We start from the raw sequence: 20,300 nt of genomic DNA on the forward strand, positions 1-20,300 counted from the left end.
GTTCGAGCCAACGAGGTTCGACTGTATATGAACAACTAGTAAAGTTAATATTTCGAACAAAAGATCGCCGTCTGGCTCTGCTGTTATAAGATTTAAACTGCTATTGACGATAATAAACATCACTATGTGCGCATTATCGATTTTGAATAATGTAGTCTGTTTTCTTTGGAACGGCGAAAATTGTCACGACCATTTCGGTTCACAAGAGCATTGTGTGAGACTTCGATTCATATTTTATTCCATTTTAATTGATTGTGTCAGTTTGATAGAAGGTTTAATAAACATGAAAGTTGTACGGTAATAACAGACAAAATTTCATTTTAGCACTGAAATATAGCATGAAAACGCCCCTTTTGCCTTTGAATGCCCCCTCCCGCACCTACCCCGCACTCGCAGCGTTTCTGCTATTGTCGCAACTACGCTGCTTATACTTGGCGTACTTTTAAAAAGCGTCCAGGTACGCCCCTGATATCGTGTTTTCATCAATTAGATAACTTCCAGGTATGAAACACTAGTTAAATTTGAACTTCCAAATAAGCTAAACATAATTATAGGGCTATTGTCGTTTTATTTATTCAATATTGTGGACCAAACCGCCATAGTTTCTATATACATTTTCAATGTCTTAAAGCTGCACTCTCACAGATGGACCGTTTTGACAACGTTTTAAATTGTTGTCTTGGAATAAGCCAAATTTTGCGTAAATGTCTGGAAAGCAATGATATAAGACTGGTGATAAGATGTGAGATGGCAGTTTTGAATAGATACGTTCGAAAATTGATGTTTAATGGCTTAAAGCGTTTCAAACGCTTTAAGAAAAATGTAATTTTCGGCATTTTTTCAAACAATTGAGATTTATTCTGTTGTAAGTTGTCTTATATGACTGAATTTAAAGCACTGATCCCAAATCAGCTGATTCTGAGATAAAATTGAAAAAATGTGAAATCGGTCAATCTGTGAGAGTGCAGCTTTAACGGTAGCGTTAAAAGTGTACACTTTTATATACTCCAGTCATGTCCTATCTAAGGCATATTCAAGATAAAAAATACAAATATATACTATGAAGTGAGCAGTTGTTGTTTTAAAAGATTCAAAATACAAAACTTCGGGACTTTGATTGTGTCTATTTGCAGCTTCTTTTAAATTCGATCCCTATTTTATCAAAAGAAATTGCCTCTGTTTCAACTGTTAACTAATGGCAGATGGAACGAGCATTTTTCCTGGCAACATATGGATCAAATAATCCCTAGTTTTGTTGGCGTGGAAATAGCTTAAGCGTATCACCGCCATGGTTGCTATCAAGTGTGCATGATTTGCGAACAAAAATTAAGAAAAGAAAAGAAGGATATAAATAAATTTATCTTTAAGTGTCAAAGAAAAAGGGACACAGGTCAGTGTTACTTTGGTCAAACATACTTATCATTATGAAAATTAGGACAAAGCCAAACTAACATGATAATAATAACACTAATAATAATAATAATAATAATGATAATAATAATTATAATAATAATAATGATAACAATTAAAAGAATAATAATAAAAAAAAATAATAATAAACATACAATTTTTAATAATCATACAAAACCTTATCCATTAAATGAAAACATGATTTATTTTCATTAATATAAACTCACTGGCATATATAGTAATAAAACATATTAAAACATGCTTTTTCAAGTTTAAATTTAAATCTCGTAGCTACGATTCAGTCTGTGAATATGCCAGTGCGCCGCGTTGTTCCTGGGCATCACTTCGACGGATATCCTGTACAGTTGTAACGCCAACACCGGTAGGCCCTCCATCTCCAAGCAGTGGCCCAACAGGTTAGAATACGTCTCACGGTGATAGAGATGGGAACTAAGGCTGGCGTCAAAAAAGCAGTTATTTAAGTTCAATACAGCTTGACGTTGTCTTCCTCGCTGGCCAAGATCACGGAAAGTCAGATACTGCAGGTAGTAGAGGTAAGGCAGTGAGTCCACAACGGCCCAATTCATCCAACCACGTTCATTACTGTTTCTATGATTGATATCTTCGCCTATTCCTCTCACCATCTCGTAGTGTAATATCGGTGGAGCACAGAACGCCTCCTGTCTCAAGTAGCGAACACATAATGCCGTTTTGTTTGTTAATAACACGTCATCGTTATTAACAACACTGGTAGTGCACAGTGGTTTGTGATGTTCTGTATCTAAAGGATCCATCCTATTACATGCACATACAGCTTGCACGCTGTCGTCATATCTACGTTCAACATCATTCAGAACGTCCGCTGCTCTTTCAAGCTCATTATGACAGACGAGAAAAGAAGCCAACTTCAGTCTTGATGACGCCACATCCGTATCTAAGGAACTTTCGAACAGACACAGTATATTTCTAGGAACAACACTACCATTCCGTATGCAACATGATGCAGCAGTGGATGCAAAAACGCTCAACACTTGTCTAAAAACATAGTCAAAATATTGTACTCTTAATGGAAACGGCAGCTCATGAACATATGTACGTACTGTTTTAAGATATAGGCCGTAAAATGAAATCATATCTTCAGGCATGAAATCAGACGTCTCAGGCAGAATTAACTGGAAAAACATATTAAACCTGAAGTGAGCAAATACACTTAGCCACCTACATAAACTATTTTTTGTCGATATGTGTAACCCTTCACTGTAGCGAACAGTTATGATATTTGTGTTGAACATCCGGTTACCTAAATCGTCTGCTTGTATGTACGCGAGTACTACTAAGTGAGTGTCAATGATATTTGAAAGGATCTTAGAAAGATTTGCTAACTGCCGACTTGTAAATTTTCCATGAAAAAGATTCACGCCTGCTACAATGTAGTGAGGGCACATACCGGTTTTCGTCCAACCAAGCAACAATTTCAAACAATACACAATACATTCCATCAAGCGATTTTCTCTCCACATTTCGGACGGCAACCTTTCCGCGGCGAAAAGCAGGGCAGTTTTGCAGTGAAAACTTGTCAGTTTTCCTTCATTATCTAAAAGGGGGTTGATGACGTGTGATTTTAGAATCTTCAGAACCACATAACATTTAAGCTGTACTGTTTTCATGCTAAACATCAGTGTTCTCTCAATAAGACTAGGAGAAATTCTCCATTCAACATGTCTGTAATAGCTGTCAAAGTATCCATCAGGAACAAGAAAACACCCACACTCCCTTATGTCTCTCAGCATTTCCGGTGTCGGCCAGTGGCCGGGCCTCGGTCGTTCAAACCAAGCTTGGCATTCTTGCGGAAGTGACCTGCACCAATACGCGAACACAATGTCATACATTTTATAAGGGCTATGCGATGGGCCACTGGAGTAGTAAAGTAAATTATCTTTTATTGAGATCAGTTGGGTAAAAAATCCAAATAATGTATTTACAAATAGTACACGGCCCTTACTGTCAACTACATGGAATACATAACTTGAATGTATGACCGGTTCAGGTGAGTCTGGTCTAATCACCTGTAATAGGTAATGTTGTGGAGAGCACGTTTCTTCCTTCACCATCAGCATGTTTCGCCTCCCGGCTTCCCATTCAGACCAGGATGACATTATGTTGATGATGTTTATGCAGGTTAATGTGTCAATATCGGAGTTTAGTCCCGGTGTAGTTGTTCCCTCTGACTGACTCCCGAAATAGAAACTGGTAAAATCACGTCCTTGTAGTTTATTAAAGATCGTCTCGCTCGCCTCTAACATGAGAAAAGTTCTCCTTCTTCTCCTCACCATCCACCTGTTGACGCCAATGTCGCTTAACGCCCTGGACAGACGGAGAGACATTATCCGGTAAAAGTCGGGCGGGTTCTCCATCTTTAAATAAGAAACAATGGTTATAATTCTTTCATGAAACGAATTATGTTTCTACAAGTAATATAAAACAAAACTTAGAATAACCTTAATTTTCACTTTCGCTTTCAAACTGTCTAATGAAAATATTGCATATATATATGACAGATTTATTTAAAGTATTAGTTTTAATCTTGTGTTTGTCCGCGTGAGATGGAAATACAGACGTGATCCATAATAATATAACATTAATCAGCAGTTTTGAATACAGATAATATGCTTATTAGTAGGAAAGTTCCATTTTTACGTACTTTCGGTTCACGTATACATAATTGATAATACGAGTGTGTAATATTTACAGTAACGGCTTCATCATAATCGAATAAAACATAATTAAATGATTTCTGCACAATACATAATGCTCATCAAATCCTATCACAACTGAATCATAAATACCTTTGTTACTGTGTTGTTTACGACAAGAATAAAATAATAAATAAAGTAACATTCCTCGTTTTGGTTTCATTCTTATTAGTGGGAGTGTACATGGAAAATCCAAAAGTCTATAAATAAACCATGACATGATTTAAAGGCGCACCTTTCGACATGCACCACTCCCTAAAAACCGAAAGAATGGTTAAAAATGTTGGTATATAGGAGGGGGGGGGGTCGGGATCGGGGTAGTCCCATAAGACATATTGTCTATTTGATATATATATATATATATAATGATATTTTTTCAAGTTACACTCTTCGAAATTTATTGAAATGTCTTTTTATCATTTTTTATTATTTTTTGTTAAATTTTAAACAATATCAATGGACTGACGGGCCACATTAATTTTTTTTTTTTAAACAATATCAAAGGACTGAAGGGCCATATTTTAGAGACCAAACTACGTGACTATCACCTGTGATGCAAACAACATACTCATATCCCTGTCAGCAAAGTTTAAGAATCTTTGATAAAATAAACAAATATTTCAACTTACAATCTCGAATATTGGAAACTCCTTTTCTCAAACAAAGTTTTAATAATTCACCAATTCTGTGTTAACAGTGCTTAACATTTTGTCAGACAAAACAGCTGTAACGTCCTGTCTTCACTTAACTACAAGCCCCTTGTTAATAAAACAGTCAAGTAGCTCGATATGAAATCAAATAAAGCCAATCGTAACAACTCGGCCATCTTCGGCAAACTTCAATTATGTTCGATACAGGCCAAGGTGTTCCGATTGCAATTAAGTATGTTAAACGCCTAGTTTATGCCTTCTATAATTTACCGCCCCCCCCCCCCAATCCGTGTATTGTACACAACTACTGTCTATTGATCAAAATCTTTATTGCCGTGTGCTGTCTATCAGATCACCGATCTGAGTGTCATGCTGTGCAGGTTCTAAAGGTTTTATTATAGAAATGGACAAAACATATTGTCTTTAAGTTGTTGTTGTTGTTGTTTTCCAAATAATAATAATAATAATAATAATAATAATAATAATAATAATAATAATAATAATAATAATAATAATGTATATCACTACTCAAAAACTTATCACTCTTATTTGTTTATTATTTATTTCCAATCGGTTTAATTCATAAATATGTCAGCTATACTTAATGGTGATATGTATTAGTAAGACAGTTAGATGATCTAATCTAAAATTGTCGACGCTAAATGGCCCTAAACCAACAAGCAAATGCACAGGACATGCGCCCCTCCTGTGATACCAGTGCAATTAACAGGAGATGCACAGCCGGGGGTCATCATGCCAAACATATCTTAAACTAGGCATTTAAAGCTGCACTCTCACAGATCGCGATCCATGGAAACCGCTCCTGTGATACCAGTGCAATTAACAGGAGATGCACAGCCGGGGGTCATCATGCCAAACATATCTTAAACTAGGCCTTTAAAGCTGCACTCTCACAGATCGCGATCCATGGAAACCCCTCCTGTGATACCAGTGCAATAAACAGGAGATGCACAGCCGGGGGTCATCATGCCAAACATATCTTAAACTAGGCATTTAAAGCTGCACTCTCACAGATCGCGATCCATGGAAACCGCTCCTGTGATACCAGTGCAATTAACAGGAGATGCACAGCCGGGGGTCATCATGCCAAACATATCTTAAACTAGGCCTTTAAAGCTGCACTCTCACAGATCGCGATCCATGGAAACCCCTCCTGTGATACCAGTGCAATTAACAGGAGATGCACAGCCGGGGGTCATCATGCCAAACATATCTTAAACTAGGCCTTTAAAGCTGAACTCTCACAGATCGCGATCCATGGAAACCCCTCCTGTGATACCAGTGCAATTAACAGGAGATGCACAGCCGGGGGTCATCATGCCAAACATATCTTAAACTAGGCCTTTAAAGCTGCACTCTCACAGATCGCGATCCATGGAAACCCCTCCTGTGATACCAGTGCAATTAACAGGAGATGCACAGCCGGGGGTCATCATGCCAAACATATCTTAAACTAGGCCTTTACAGCTGCACTCTCACAGGTCGCGATCCATGGAAACCGCTCCTGTGATACCAGTGCAATAAACAGGAGATGCACAGCCGGGGGTCATCATGCCAAACATATCTTAAACTAGGCATTTAAAGCTGCACTCTCACAGATCGCGATCCATGGAAACCGCTCCTGTGATACCAGTGCAATTAACAGGAGATGCACAGCCGGGGGTCATCATGCCAAACATATCTTAAACTAGGCCTTTAAAGCTGCACTCTCACAGATCGCGATCCATGGAAACCCCTCCTGTGATACCAGTGCAATTAACAGGAGATGCACAGCCGGGGGTCATCATGCCAAACATATCTTAAACTAGGCCTTTAAAGCTGAACTCTCACAGATCGCGATCCATGGAAACCCCTCCTGTGATACCAGTGCAATTAACAGGAGATGCACAGCCGGGGGTCATCATGCCAAACATATCTTAAACTAGGCCTTTAAAGCTGCACTCTCACAGATCGCGATCCATGGAAACCAATTGTGTAAGACTGCTGACAAAAAAATATGATCGCAGATTTTTATATTTGAGTTCAAAAATTTACGTTGAATGCATTTTTCTTAAACTGTAAGTAACGGTTAAAGCCTTAAAACATTAATTTTCGAACAGAAATATGAAAATCTACGATCTGATCTTTTTGTTAGCAATCTGATATCATTGGTTTGCAGAAATAATTTACGCAAACATTTGCTCTTTCCGAGACAAAAAGTAAAAATGTTGTTTAAATGGTATATCTGTGAGAGTGAAGCTTTAAGAAAGAAATATTTGTTTCCGATTTCCCGGTCTACCCTAAATTTTGCACCCAACATTATTTTAAAGTGCCTTCAGACACTTGGTGTATATTTTCAGTAGCTTGTAGCACCAGAAATACGCGTATTATATACGTGTTATTATATTGAACATTGCCTCAGACTCAATGCAAACAGTTAATTTGCTTAAAAATAGCATTAGAGCACAGCCTGATTTATAAACAATAGGGCCATGATGGCCCTGAATCGCTTACTTGTTATGTGAATGAAAAAGATATACCCATTAATGTGCATGCAGGGTTACAAGCTTTGACCGGTCATAATACCTATTTTCAAAGAAGATACATATTAAATTTTGATATGATATTAAAGTGGGAAAATGTTGATTTGCATCACCTTACTCTTGCAGGAGAACTAGATTGAACGACCTCATAAATTTATTTTCTTCCATCTTAGCAAAATTGTTTTCCTATAAAGACCTATGCGGCTCCCCTTGCTTCTAGAGTAAAGAAAAAAACTATTGAAAATTAAAAGGTTACAGTCAATTTTCAGTATATTATATACAGCTAGAGAAAAATGATATATCAGATAGATGTTTAGTGTTAACAGAAATTCAGCCATTTTTTGCTATTGCTGTTGTATGTCAATCGAGACGCCTTGTATTCTTAAAGACGATCACCCAACGAAACTTCCTGTGAAGTTTTAATAAATCTGAGTAGTTTCAGACGACATTTTCTTTTAAAGGAAAAAAACAGGAAGTCGAACATTTTTATGTTGACGTCTTGTTGTATTTTGAAGAACGTTGCCATAGAAAGCTTCCTGTGTGGTTTTACCGAAATTTGGCCAGCTGGTTTCCAAGAAGATGTCTTTCTGGCAATTGTTGACAGACGTACTGTACCAGGACTGATAACATTAGCTAACAGATACATAATATTGAAGTCATTCAACGCTGATTTGTTTAGAATTTATTAAAGGTTTTTTGCACGAACTTTCAAACATCACAAAGGCACAATAACGAAAAAGTTAAATGTAGAGAGTTTCATGGACGGGTCAACGTCAAGAGAAAGTCATCACTGATATGTCACATGTAAAAGTCGATATCAATAGAAGAAACTGGTTTTTCTGTAAAGTACAACCCATGGAACACAATGTAATCATTTAACACAAAGCATGAACTTTAAAAAATAATGCAGTAGTAACAAAATCAAACCCGTGAACATATTTTACTCTAAATGGAGACATTATTCCGTCAACATATGGTAATGCATTTCTTCATGCAGCTTTATTTGAGTTTTGAAATGATTTCATTTACTCCTCAGATTCAATTTTAAGAAAACAATAACCAGACAAACACTGGGGCATAACTCAATCATTTTTGAAGCCAGAGAAACATAGTGTTTAAAGTCAGAGATATGCGCCTTGCTGTACATGTGCGTATTGTCTCTGGCAACATGTATACCAAGTTCTATTTGAATATCTTGGTGTGTTTATTTAGTAATGGCGAAGGATTACGGTAAAGCTTTTGCATGACAATATAGGCAAAGTCACCTATCCAAAAGCTACACTTTTTAAATATAAAAACAGACAAGCTAAAATGAATCAATCAATCCTGAAACACCATGAGGTATTCAGAAGCCGCATTGTATTTTCATAAAAGTACACATGATTTGCTTTTACAATAACCGAGCCAAAATACACAGCCTATTAACCCATTCCAATCTCAATTGCTACTCCCCATTAATTCTGCCTTCAGTTTGTTTGCAATCTGTCGTCTCATTTCTATTTTCTTCTGTTCCTCCTCTGAGATTACAGGTTTTTTCTCCTCTTGTTTATCTCCCTTGAGTGTCTGTCTGGCGGCGCGAGCGGAGGCCGGACGCTCTGGATTGCTTTGTTCAGCCGTTAGAAGCTGTTTCTCCCGCTCTGCCTTCTTCATTGCGATCAATTTGTCCCTCTGCTGTCGCAGGTACTCCTGACGCTTCTTGATTTCATCTGCACTCATGCCCGCCATCGCAGCCTAATTAAAGGAAATGAACAGAAGTTTCTATTTATTCTTCTGTCTAGTATATCTTAATCCACTTATTTTGATTGAATTCTAAGCATTCAAAACTCAGAGGCAAATAATCACCAAATCGTATCAGTGCAAAAAACATGGTTTTGTAAAAAGGCAAAGAAAATTGCTTACCGCTGCTTTCTGCACAGCCTGATCTCCTCCAGAACTCTCTGTCTGTGCTGATTTCAGCCAGTTTGCAGCAGCCTCGCTACTTGACACCTTGGATGGGACAGAGGTCAGGGGCAGAAGCCCTGGGCCCAGCACGGTTTGGGAGAGCCCTGATGTGCCATCTGAAGTCCCAGCTCCAATGGGCATGGTACCGGTAGCCCCTCCGGGGGTTGTTACAGTCACCGTTGGTTGGGTCTGCTTAACACCAGGGGTGCCAATCACAGGCTGTGATAAGAGACATAAATGGGTTATCTGACCTATATAAAGACTGCCTGTAAACTCCTAACATGACACTAGTCAAGCGCAATAACTGAAAAATAAAATTAAACATTTAATGTAGTAAAGGCATCATAGCCCACATATATACAGGTAGTAATGCTTTGAATATAGTTTTAATAAATACAGACATTTGAGGTATCTGCAGACATTTAACAGAACATTTATCTAGACCTAAGAATTTATATATTGTACACTTATGAGGCTATAAAGGCGACCGCAAGCCGGTTGACCTAGTAATGTATGTAGGAATAAATACAAGAAACACACTGCATTGATTGATAATGGGCATTTATTCAAAATGCCATAAAATAAAATAAAATTCAACAGGAATAGGTTGACAAGTGTTACGTTATGTTTCCCATAACACATCTGGGTGGGTAAACTGCCAAAAGGCAAAGCCGCAGCCAGCTCATCGTAACATTATAAAAAAAATTTACATACAGTTATTCAATGAATAATATGCAGTTACCAGGTCAATTTGATATAAAAACGTTTATCAAAATTTGATACAAATATATATTTTGGCTAATTAAAGTAAGCTACCGTACTTAAGCGTGTCCACACTCTCCCTTCTTTAAGTGAGTGCATAAAAACTTATGATGACTGCATAAGAAAACGATCTGAGCTGTTAAATCTTAGTACTAGATGTAACATTAGAAGCACATAGTTACCTGTTGTTTCTTTTCCACCTGTGGTTTTGCCGGAGCCGGTGTGGGAACAGGAATGAGGGGGGCCATGGCCTTGGTGGTGGGACCTTCTGAAGTACCCTGCAGTGACAGCCCTACCATTGCCTGCAGAAATACATGTCCAAGTACAATAGAAGAAACATTAAGTATGTATATGAATGGCACACCAAGTTACAAAGAAATATAAGTAGTTCAGAGCAATATTTGGCTGTCAATAAGTGGTTGTATATATAGTATGTCAAATTTAGTGGGCAGACACTGTAAATATAGTTTTCTTGCCGATCCAAATTTCATAACTCTGGTTCAAACCTGACAAAGGTATTCTGCCCATACACATTCTAACCAAATTTGGTGATGATTGGACAAAGGCTTCTAAATCTGACAAGAACAATTTTATGTTATTTATATAAGTATATGGCGATAACTCCAGAATGACTAGAGTGTTATGGCTGGTAATCAAATCTGTCCACGATATTATGCCCATTCACTTTCTTACCAAATTAAGTGATGATTGGACAGAAGACAAGACCAATTTTAGGTGCATGTAATTTGTATAATGGAAGGGTAATAACTTTTAAGTGACTTAAGCAAATGTCTATGTTTCAAACTTTTTTGAAATATAATACCCATAGAAATTCTGACTAAATTTGAAGATGATTGAAAAAAGGAATCAAAATTTATTGATCGGACAAGACTGTTTTCAAGTTATTTCTATAATACAAGGGCAATAACTCTCCAGTGACTAGAGCAATATGGCTGGTTGTAAACCTTGTTCAATATAAAATGCCAATTACACAGTCTGACCAAACTCTGTGGTGATTGGACAAAGGCTTCTTAACTCATTGATCGGACAAGTCCAATTTAAGGCAATTTCTATTATCAAAGGGCAATAACTCAAGAGTGACTTGAGCAATATGGCTGGTTATTGAATTTGCCCGAAATATTGTGCCAATACACATCCTAATCAAATTTAGTGATGTTTGGACAAAGGCTTCTTAAGTTTTTGAGCGGACAACACAATGGATGCAGCATGCCCACCAATACACCATAACACTACAGGTAAAACTATTTACATCCTATTTTCAAACTGGCTCATATTAATAGAAAAACTTTATACCAACAAAAAAATAAATAGCAAATACAATCTCTCACTTGGTTAAGTTTTTCCTGTTCGGACTTCTTGTTTTTCTCAAGCTGCAGGAACTCGTGCTTAGAGATGGCAATGGTGCTGGCCATCTCATCCTTGTCCTTCGTCGTCTGTCGCTTGAGCCGCTTCTGTTGCTCCTCCTCATATTCACGCTTTGACTGCCTGTTGGAAAGAGTTTAGCAGTAAATAAATAACGGCAAATTGATTCATAGCTTCCATCCATGAAGTAGACCTTATGGCCACAATGGGGCCATCTTGAATCATGTCATCAATTCATTGAATCCTTTGTTCTTTATTGTAATAAAGGTAAGTTATATTTTGAAACAATAAGTTTTGCTGTAAAAATTTATCCAGTTTTTTCTTAATTAACAAGTCTATTTCTGCTATTCACATAGTATTCAAACACATTTCTAGATAGTGTCTTCTAATAGTTAATAAGATGCACTCAAAGAATATATACAAAGCGAGAGCTTCTTCTTGTATATGCAGTTATGTCAATTTCACGCTGAGCCCTCTGTAGGCACTTTCCAAATGTAGCTGCACATAGACCCCATAGCCCTGTGCAAAGACAGTTTTTTTCAAATAAATAGCACCCAGGGGCAAACATCAATCCTCGCCTGTTGCGTTACAGTTGAAAAAGGGACATAACCCAAAAGGGCAGAGTTATAGGCCTTGCTATACATAAGTTGAGGTTTAAACATTTGTCACAACAAACTCAAACGACACCAAGGCTATGATAATACCTCAACTTGTCTTCTTCAAAAACAGATTATTTAAAAATAAATGAATCAGAATGTCTACAGAAAACAATTTAAAATTTTCCAGATTTACTTATTAACAAGTTTATCATGTTGTTTTATGGTCAGACTATAATTATGTACCCAAAAGAAAGAGGGAATTGACAAGATCGACCTTCTGATATATGTAATTATCTTATTTTCAAACTCCCGTTACTGGAAAAATAGAATGCCAATATGGACTTATTATTATGCTCTCTTATGTTCAGACCAGAGTTATGTTCCCTAAAGAAAGAGCGCATTTTAATATCACCTTGGCTCACCAATGATGTCATCTTCTCATATTCTTTCATCAGGGAAATGTGCCAATTTGAAGTTCTTTGAAGTATTCTAGCATATACATCACGAAACATGTCTATAAAAGATAAACAGTAAATTTCCCATACTCAAGAACTTTGCGCATGATTTCTTCCTCATTATCTTGGGGTCGCGGGGCTGGGGGCGGGGTCGTCACTGACCCTTCCATCAGGCTATCTGGTAATGCCCCCTGTTGCTTCAGAATCAACATCAGAGCCTGCTGTTGTAGCTCAATGTTCTTCTGTGTCATCATTGTCACAAATATGGCATAGTCCTCCATAGCTAGTACTAGCTCAAACAGTCCCTAAAGGCACATAAAGCAAAACTACATTTTGTTACAAATATGGTGTTGATTGCATAGTCCTTTGTTGCTAGTTCTAGCTCAAACAGTCTCTAAAGGCCCAAAAAGCAAGGCTACAATTTGTTACAAATATTATTTAGTCCTCAATCACTAGTACTAGCTCAAACTTCCTTAAAGGAATACGTAGAAAAATACATGTAGAACAGTTTGTTACAAAAATGGCCTTGTCCTCTAATAATAATGGCCAGAACTACATGTAGCTCAAACAGTCCCTACAGTTCATTATAGCCTGATCGTGATAATAGAAGAAGTTGGTTTTAAAGTTCAAAACATTATGATAGTGTATCTTAATGTGGAACAACTGTGTGAATTGAATGCAAATTACTAAAAAAAAATCTTATTCTACACTGTCAATATCATTATGATTTATATTTAGTCACTAATTCCACATATGTTGACATATCCCAGCAATTCACACTGAAATTAACCAATACATGTATAATGCGAGTCCAGTCTAGTTTAGCAAGATCTATAATTTATTCAACAGAAAGTCTTCATGCGGGTACATGTGTTTTTTTTATGATGTTCTTCTCAAACATACGGCATCACATGTAATAGACAAAGATAAACAAACCTGAAAGACATCTCTGAGATCTTTTTTTGAGTTCATTTCTTTGAGGGCCGATATGACCTGGTCATTTGACAGTTTCGTGTCCTTCATGAAGGCATCCAGCAGGGACTGAACCTAAAAAGGGAACAATTGCCTGATAAATCAGTTATTTCGCCTGACATCTACATGTACATGGCCTAAGCGGGAAATCTGATGTCAGGCAGGACAATTTGCAGTTATCAACCAAGTATTTATTTTTTGGCATTCATACATGAACTCATCATATGGGCATGAAAAGAGCAGTGTAAATTGCATAAATTTTTATATAAAACAGTCACAGAGAATATCAAATCTATTAATTGTTCTGATGAAAAAAAGATTCATAGGGTGTTGATATGGCTGACAGTTTTGACTAAGTTTGCATTTCACATGTATGTACTATCATGTAGATTACAAAATACTTCAGGGATAAGTCTTCTTGTTAGAAATTCATTTTAAGAAGCCAGGAGGTTTCCTAGTGATATCTCAAATCAGAAATGTGTTCTATAGAGTATAATATAATGTTGATAAATAATTGAATGGATACAAACACATACCACTTCTTTGTACTCATTGTGAACTGTTTTGTACTCTGGTAAATCATCTATGCTTGGATCAAATACTGAAATATTCATATAAAACTTTTAATGCATCCTTGTCTGCCATAGTAAAAAAAAAGATTCGTTGACAGCCATTTAGGTGGACTAAGATTGTTTAATGTTCTATAACAAATACCATGAATTAAAATAGGTAGAATCTGAACAGGCCTCAATAGTAGCTGGTCAGAAATGACCATAAGTTGATTACTATATATACTTATATAAGCTCCTGCAACAGAACTGCCAGTGTCATAAACTTCAATTTTTCAAATTAACATTTTGACAGAATTCAGGTTAACAAGTCAGTCGGTGACTGTTAAAACAATAACAACTAATCTTATCTATTATGTATAAAAGCAGCATTTCTCTGGAGGTTAAACTATTGATTTAAGTTTCAACAGTTGAACTGTTATTGATTAAATATAAATGCAACATAATGTCAGAAAATCCGATATTATTTTATAAATAAATATAAACATCGTTCTTCTACAAACAACAAACTTTGCCTACTTTCACTTTTGACTTCAATAAATCCATTAACTGGAATTTGAAAGAAAGCACTGCCTAGAAAGCATAACAGTTCGTCATACACCCAATCTGACTTTTTTTCTGACATTTTGGCTTCCCCAATATCCAGGAAGTTGATTTTCAACGATAAAAGCAGAGTAATTCGAAAAGATGACTTCCGGCTATGAAAAAGAAACACACAACACTTTGTGGCAAAAACGCACTCACAGTGACCTCCCCTGTCAATTTTCTTATTTGGAGGTCAAAATAATTGTTCGCGTTGTGCAATATGATTATATCGTTACCTAAACAACTCCTTTAGATATGCGAACAAACACTTATAAATAAAAGAGAAAATTAGTTAAATTTGCCATAACCATTATGAAGGAAATAGTTTTCCAAAAAACGTCAGAAAGGAAATAGTTTTTCAAACAACGTCTCTATTGCATAAATGCCTAATGCCAGTAAAGGTAAAGGCGTCCTTCTATGGAGCGGGAGGTCATGGTTTCAATTGCTGACCAAGTAACACTGAATGACAGTAGCTCCTTTGTCTGGTGATCCGCATATTCAGGGTAGTGCTTGGAAAAAGTGATGATCTCAGTACTACCTGGTTTAGTCATTCTAAAATGCCGTCCAGGCTTCTTTTTTAATCATGTTTGGTCCAGGCTAAACATAATTGAAAAAAAAGCCTGGACGGCATTTTAGGATTACTATAGCTGGTTTAATCCTAGTTCATATTAACTGCCCCTTCAGATTATTAGACGAATTTTGATTTGTAGACTCTATGCCATTGTGTTATAGGGAACACAAAAAAATATCCAAATGTTAAAAAAGACGTGCCCTTATTGTGGCTAGTTTAAACCAGGAAACGTGTACCCCGAGTATAATTGATGCTAAATTACACCAAGCATGTAAATGAACCAAGGAGTCTTCAAAAAAGACCTAGCTAGGGTATCAAACACGGACTTCCTTGTATCCCACCACTGTCTCTTCAGCGTGCTGCCCTACAGCAAATACAAAGGACCCCGTTGGTAATAAGTGCTTTCACTTAAATGTTATTCTTGACCGCACAATACACATACCCAATGCTTATTATATCATATGCAACTCACCATCAGCCGTTCATTGTAAGGTGAGTACACTGGCACCGGATTTTCAAACTCAGATATTTTTTAAAAAAATCAAAAAAAAATCTTATAATTCCAAACTAAAAATTATTATACCGAAAATGTGAAAAAATATTGATAAATAACTAAGTATAATAAACAGTACAAAGTGTATATTTATATAAAAAAAAATATTTTTCAATATTTTTTCACATTTTCGGTATAATATTTTTAGTTTGGAAGTTTTTTTTTTATTTTTTAAATAATAACTTGAATTTGAAAATCCAGTGACAGTGGATGAGTAATGCAATAGGGTTATTAGTACTGAGTTTTGATCTGGAAGGTTGTAGTCCACTCGAGTGGATTTTTGCAGAGCTGCAGGAGTGTTTTAACTACTGACAGCTAGAACCCTTCACCAAATTGTTTCCTTAAGCCTAAAAAATGCATTTGGTTCATGTTACCCAACGAAATAGGCGCTGACCCTAGTCTTTCTTTTTTCATATAGTCATTTGGTAAAAAACAATTGAAATACACATGTACCTTTAAAAAAAATAATGTGTTTTAATATGTAGTTTAAAACTTGTGAACACTTTATAAAGAAGATAACTTTAACACCATTCTCCAATGTGAAAATAATGTTCTTATATAAAGCCTAATAATAAACAAGAGGGCCTTGAAGTCCCTGAATCGCTCACCTGATCCAATAAAGATCATCAACAATAACATTCTGATCAAGTTCCATGAACATATGGTCATAAATGTGGCCTCTAGTGTTAAAATACTCTTCCTATTATTTGACCTGGTGACCTAGTTTTTGACCGCACATGACCCAGATTCAAACTTGGCCTAGAGCTAATCAATATAAACATTTTGACTAAGTTTCATGGACATACAGTCATAAATGTGACATCTAGAGTGCTAACAAGCTTTTCCTATGATTTGACCTAATGACCTAGATTTTGACCGCACATGACCCATATTTAAACTTGACTTAGAGATTACTAATATAAACATTCTGACCAACTGTCATTAAGATACAGTTATAAATGTGACCTCTAGAGTGTTATCAAGCTTTTTCTTAAATTTGACCTGGCAACCTTGTTTTTGACTGCACATGACCCAGATTCGAACTTGGCCTAGAGGTAATCAATATAAACAGTCTGACCAAGATCCCCGATGATACAGTCATAAATGTGACCTCTAGAGTGCTAACACGCTTTTCCTATGATTTGACCTAATGACCTAGTTTTTGAGGGCACATGACCCAGTTTTAAACTTGATTTAGAGATAATTAATGTTAACATTCTGACCAACTTTCATAAAGAAACATTTATAAATGTGACCTTCAGATTATCTACCATGCTTCTATGAGCAAATTAAGAGAGGGGCGATTCCAGCATATAGCTATACTCCTCATCCCCCATCTAAAATATCAATCAAACTTGAAATGTTAAGATTGAATTCAAGAGTGCCACGGAGCGAACACCAATGTTCTCTGGGGTGTGTTGGTCAAAAAATGGGCATAACATCACAATTATTAAAGTAAAGGTTTATATATGGACGTTGCAAGGTAAGTTTGTATTATCTCTAGCAACTTTTATACTAAGTTTCACTTGAATATTTTGAACATATTTTTACTTTTGGCCAAGGTTATGTTCTAAAATGTTATCAAAGGTACTAGACACCAAATGGTCCCAAAATCGGAAAATACTGTATTCCCTCAAAAAGAAGCCTAGAATTGTCAAAACAAGCTACAATGAGGCTATAATACATCACTTTACGTGATTAAAAGAATATTTCCTTGTTGCCTCAGTTGAGTTTACTCATTTAAAATCTTGCATAATGAATTCCCAGTTTATAGTGTATATTTAGCATGTCTATGTCACTTGATTAGTACAGATACATATATCAAAGCTACTTTTAAATTTATGTGGTAGAAAAAAAAGTTAATTTAAAAATTAAGCAAAATCAGCGAAAGATACAAGTGTCGTAAGCGATGACTGATACATCAGTAGGATTCAATGCGCCGTACACAACCATATCAATTTTATGTTAGCTTTTGACAATTCTCTTTTTTTCTTGCAATAGTATCATCTATGTCAAGTCCCTTTATGTTTAAAAGTTTAATGTTTACATATGATATCAATCTACCGAGCTTATATCTTAATTTATCTATTTTGTCATATAAACAAACACCCATATAATAACAAGTCCAGAAAGTATCATCTCTTTATGTATTTAGCAAGTTTGGGGAAAAGTTTGATGGCATTCTGTGTGGTGATCCTGGCCAGCTGATTGGTCGGTAGTTGTTTAACCTCGGCAATATAGCTGCATGAGACGCTCAGGTTACTGGGCACGTTCCGAACCTAAAAGTAAAATATTCGATACATTTTAGAAATATTCTACAAAACAGGCTTCCTAATACAAGATCGAAATGAAACTGGTGAAAGTTTTAGGCCGTAAGCGAACTAGTGCGGCTGTCAAGAGCGCCAAATAGGAGTTTGCGGGAGTTGTCGGGTCGTTGAGGAGTTTTTCCCGAAATGGGAGCTGACTGAATCATAAATGAAGATAAAGCTTGTTTAATAATCAAATCCTTTTATTTTGAAAGCAAATACGAATAAATATATATATATATATATATAAACACAAAGTACAAAAGATGTTACAAATTCTTAAACTAATTTGGGGAGATCAGCATACAACTCGCTTTTAAAAATGCATGTATTATGCCCCACATTTTGTTACATAAATTTATATTTAATTTGTGTAACAAAATGTGGGGCATGTTACACAAATTAAATACAAATTTATGTAAAAATGATGTGGGGCATAATAAAAGGGGCAGAACTCCTTGATAATAAAGAGGCTGGGAATCACAATGTGTATAAGAATTTCTACATTTAGCTTCCAGTGTTCTCAATAAGAACCGGCTGCTGGAAAAAATGGACGGTTCAAATGCCAATTAGGCCGGTTCAAATTCAGAAATATTAGTGAATTTTAAGCAGAATTTGAAGTAACTGGTTCGTAACCTTACTATTTAAGATGGTTCAACCGCAACTTATTGAGAACCCAGAGATACCAGTACAGAAATGTATAGATTCAGACTCAGAAAAGTACTTTTTATAAGGAACAAAAAATCAGCTTTATCTAATTCACCTACAATAATATACACAAATAATAGTAAGATATTCAAATAGGAATATAATCCAGCAGAGCTCACCATCATAGCTATGCTAAAAGGAAAGTTACAGTGAAACAAAGATATGCAATTTTGAGTCTTGAGACTGCCCCAGGTAAATGTTGAAGTTGAGTTAAAAGTTGTTTGCTAATTTTCTCTTTCAACCTTATCTTGAATATCCACTGTTATCTTATGAATCACTTTCCTTGTGCTATCATACATGTAATGCTGAACTTGTGCAATGTACACAAATCGGGATGACATAGTGCACAAAAAGTAGTTCACACATATTATGTGCATGTGCCCGTACAAGCAGTTTTTTGCAATCACTATTACTGTTCATTGATTCCCGGTTTCAGAATTTTTACGTTCAATAACATTATAAAGGCAGACCACAACTTAATGCAAAATGCCCAATAAATCATCCAATGTGAAAATGGTGTTGTATCATGTGATCAAAATGTAGAACAATGATTGGACATCTCACTGAGAAACTGAAATGCTGAACCTTCAGAAATTGTAACTTCAACATTTTCTACACAAACCATGCATGATTAAATTACCAAGAAAATACAAAAAACGTTGCTACTGAAAACGTGGGATTTCGTTACATCTGCAACAATCTGCGTTTTGAAATGAGGCCATCAATGTGCAACTGCCACTCAGTATTTTATCGTTTAGTTTTGGTCTTAATTTGAAGTCCAAATTTCCATCTGTCAAACTTAATGAAAATGTGTTTGTATCAAATGTCTATTTGAATGGTTTCAAACTTATCCTTTAAAGCTGCACTCTTACAGATTACTCATTTTTTGCAACTTTTTTATTTTTTGTCTTGGAAAGGGCAAGTTTTGCGTATTTCTCTGCAAACCAATGATATTAATAAAGATTGCTGACAAAAAAACTGATCGTAGATTTTCATATTTCCGTTGGAAAATAAATGTTGTATGGCTTAAACCGTTACTAACGGTTTAAGAAAAATGCATAAAACATCAATTTTTGTATTTAAATATAAAATCTTTGCTCTATTTTTTTGTCAGCAGTCTAAAATAACTGGTTTCCATGGATTTTCGAAAAAATTGGCTTGTTCCAAGACAAAAAATAAAAAAGTTGTCAAAACGTTCAATCTGTGAGAGTGCAGCTTTAAGCCAAAGCTTAGGGAATACCATACTAAATTATTATGTCAATGTTGGAAGCCTGACAGGGGCCGTCTTCATGAAGAATCTAAATAGTGAAAAAATCAACTCAGGGAAAAAAATATTTCTCAGTTCAGAATCTAAAGAAAATTAAAAATGTGTTTATGCCATAAAAAAAATGATCCAAATAATACAGCATATGAGTAAATCTGATGAAAATAGAGGGTTTTCAAAAATGTTAAAAATGTGTTAAAATTTAAAACATTTCATTACGTTGAACATTTTCACGAAGAAAATTTATGAATACGACTCCTGGTGACATATTTAAAA

General features: G+C 35.9%; 3 protein-coding genes across 7 annotated transcripts in view; all 3 read right to left on the minus strand.

Annotated features, from left to right (window-relative positions):
- Positions 1 to 548: 548 nt before the first annotated feature.
- LOC128207265 (uncharacterized) lies at positions 549 to 4,973 on the minus strand. Of its 2 annotated transcripts, none has more exons than XM_052910093.1 (2): positions 4,793 to 4,973; positions 549 to 3,824 (listed from the first exon to the last, which is right to left on the minus strand). In XM_052910093.1, exon 2 carries the CDS (start codon positions 3,822 to 3,824, stop codon positions 1,689 to 1,691), a length of 2,136 nt encoding a protein of 711 aa, XP_052766053.1. In that variant the 5' UTR covers positions 4,793 to 4,973; the 3' UTR covers positions 549 to 1,688. The 2 variants fall into 2 exon arrangements, with proteins under 2 accessions (XP_052766053.1, XP_052766054.1); XM_052910094.1 differs by lacking the exon at positions 4,793 to 4,973 and adding an exon at positions 4,257 to 4,360.
- Positions 4,974 to 8,022: 3,049 nt separating this feature from the next.
- On the minus strand, positions 8,023 to 14,703 carry LOC128207382 (cilia- and flagella-associated protein 36-like). Its single transcript, XM_052910261.1, has 8 exons — positions 14,557 to 14,703; positions 14,005 to 14,069; positions 13,433 to 13,543; positions 12,587 to 12,801; positions 11,409 to 11,565; positions 10,242 to 10,361; positions 9,256 to 9,516; positions 8,023 to 9,087 (listed from the first exon to the last, which is right to left on the minus strand). The coding sequence occupies exons 1-8, from the start codon at positions 14,660 to 14,662 to the stop codon at positions 8,794 to 8,796; spliced, it is 1,329 nt and encodes a 442-aa protein (XP_052766221.1). The 5' UTR covers positions 14,663 to 14,703; the 3' UTR covers positions 8,023 to 8,793.
- A 3,171-nt stretch (positions 14,704 to 17,874) lies between these two features.
- LOC128209567 (putative deoxyribonuclease TATDN3) overlaps positions 17,875 to 20,300 on the minus strand; it is a 34,040-nt gene continuing 31,614 nt past the window's right edge. For all 4 annotated transcript variants that reach the window (XM_052913646.1, XM_052913648.1, XM_052913647.1 and 1 more), the window contains exon 11: positions 17,875 to 18,025. In XM_052913646.1, the coding sequence (XP_052769606.1) occupies positions 17,882 to 18,025 (144 nt within the window). In that variant the 3' untranslated portion in view covers positions 17,875 to 17,881. The remainder of the gene's footprint in view (positions 18,026 to 20,300) is intronic.

Source organism: Mya arenaria, chromosome 11, assembly GCF_026914265.1.
Source record: "Mya arenaria isolate MELC-2E11 chromosome 11, ASM2691426v1".
Taxonomy (NCBI): Eukaryota; Metazoa; Mollusca; class Bivalvia; order Myida; family Myidae; genus Mya; species Mya arenaria.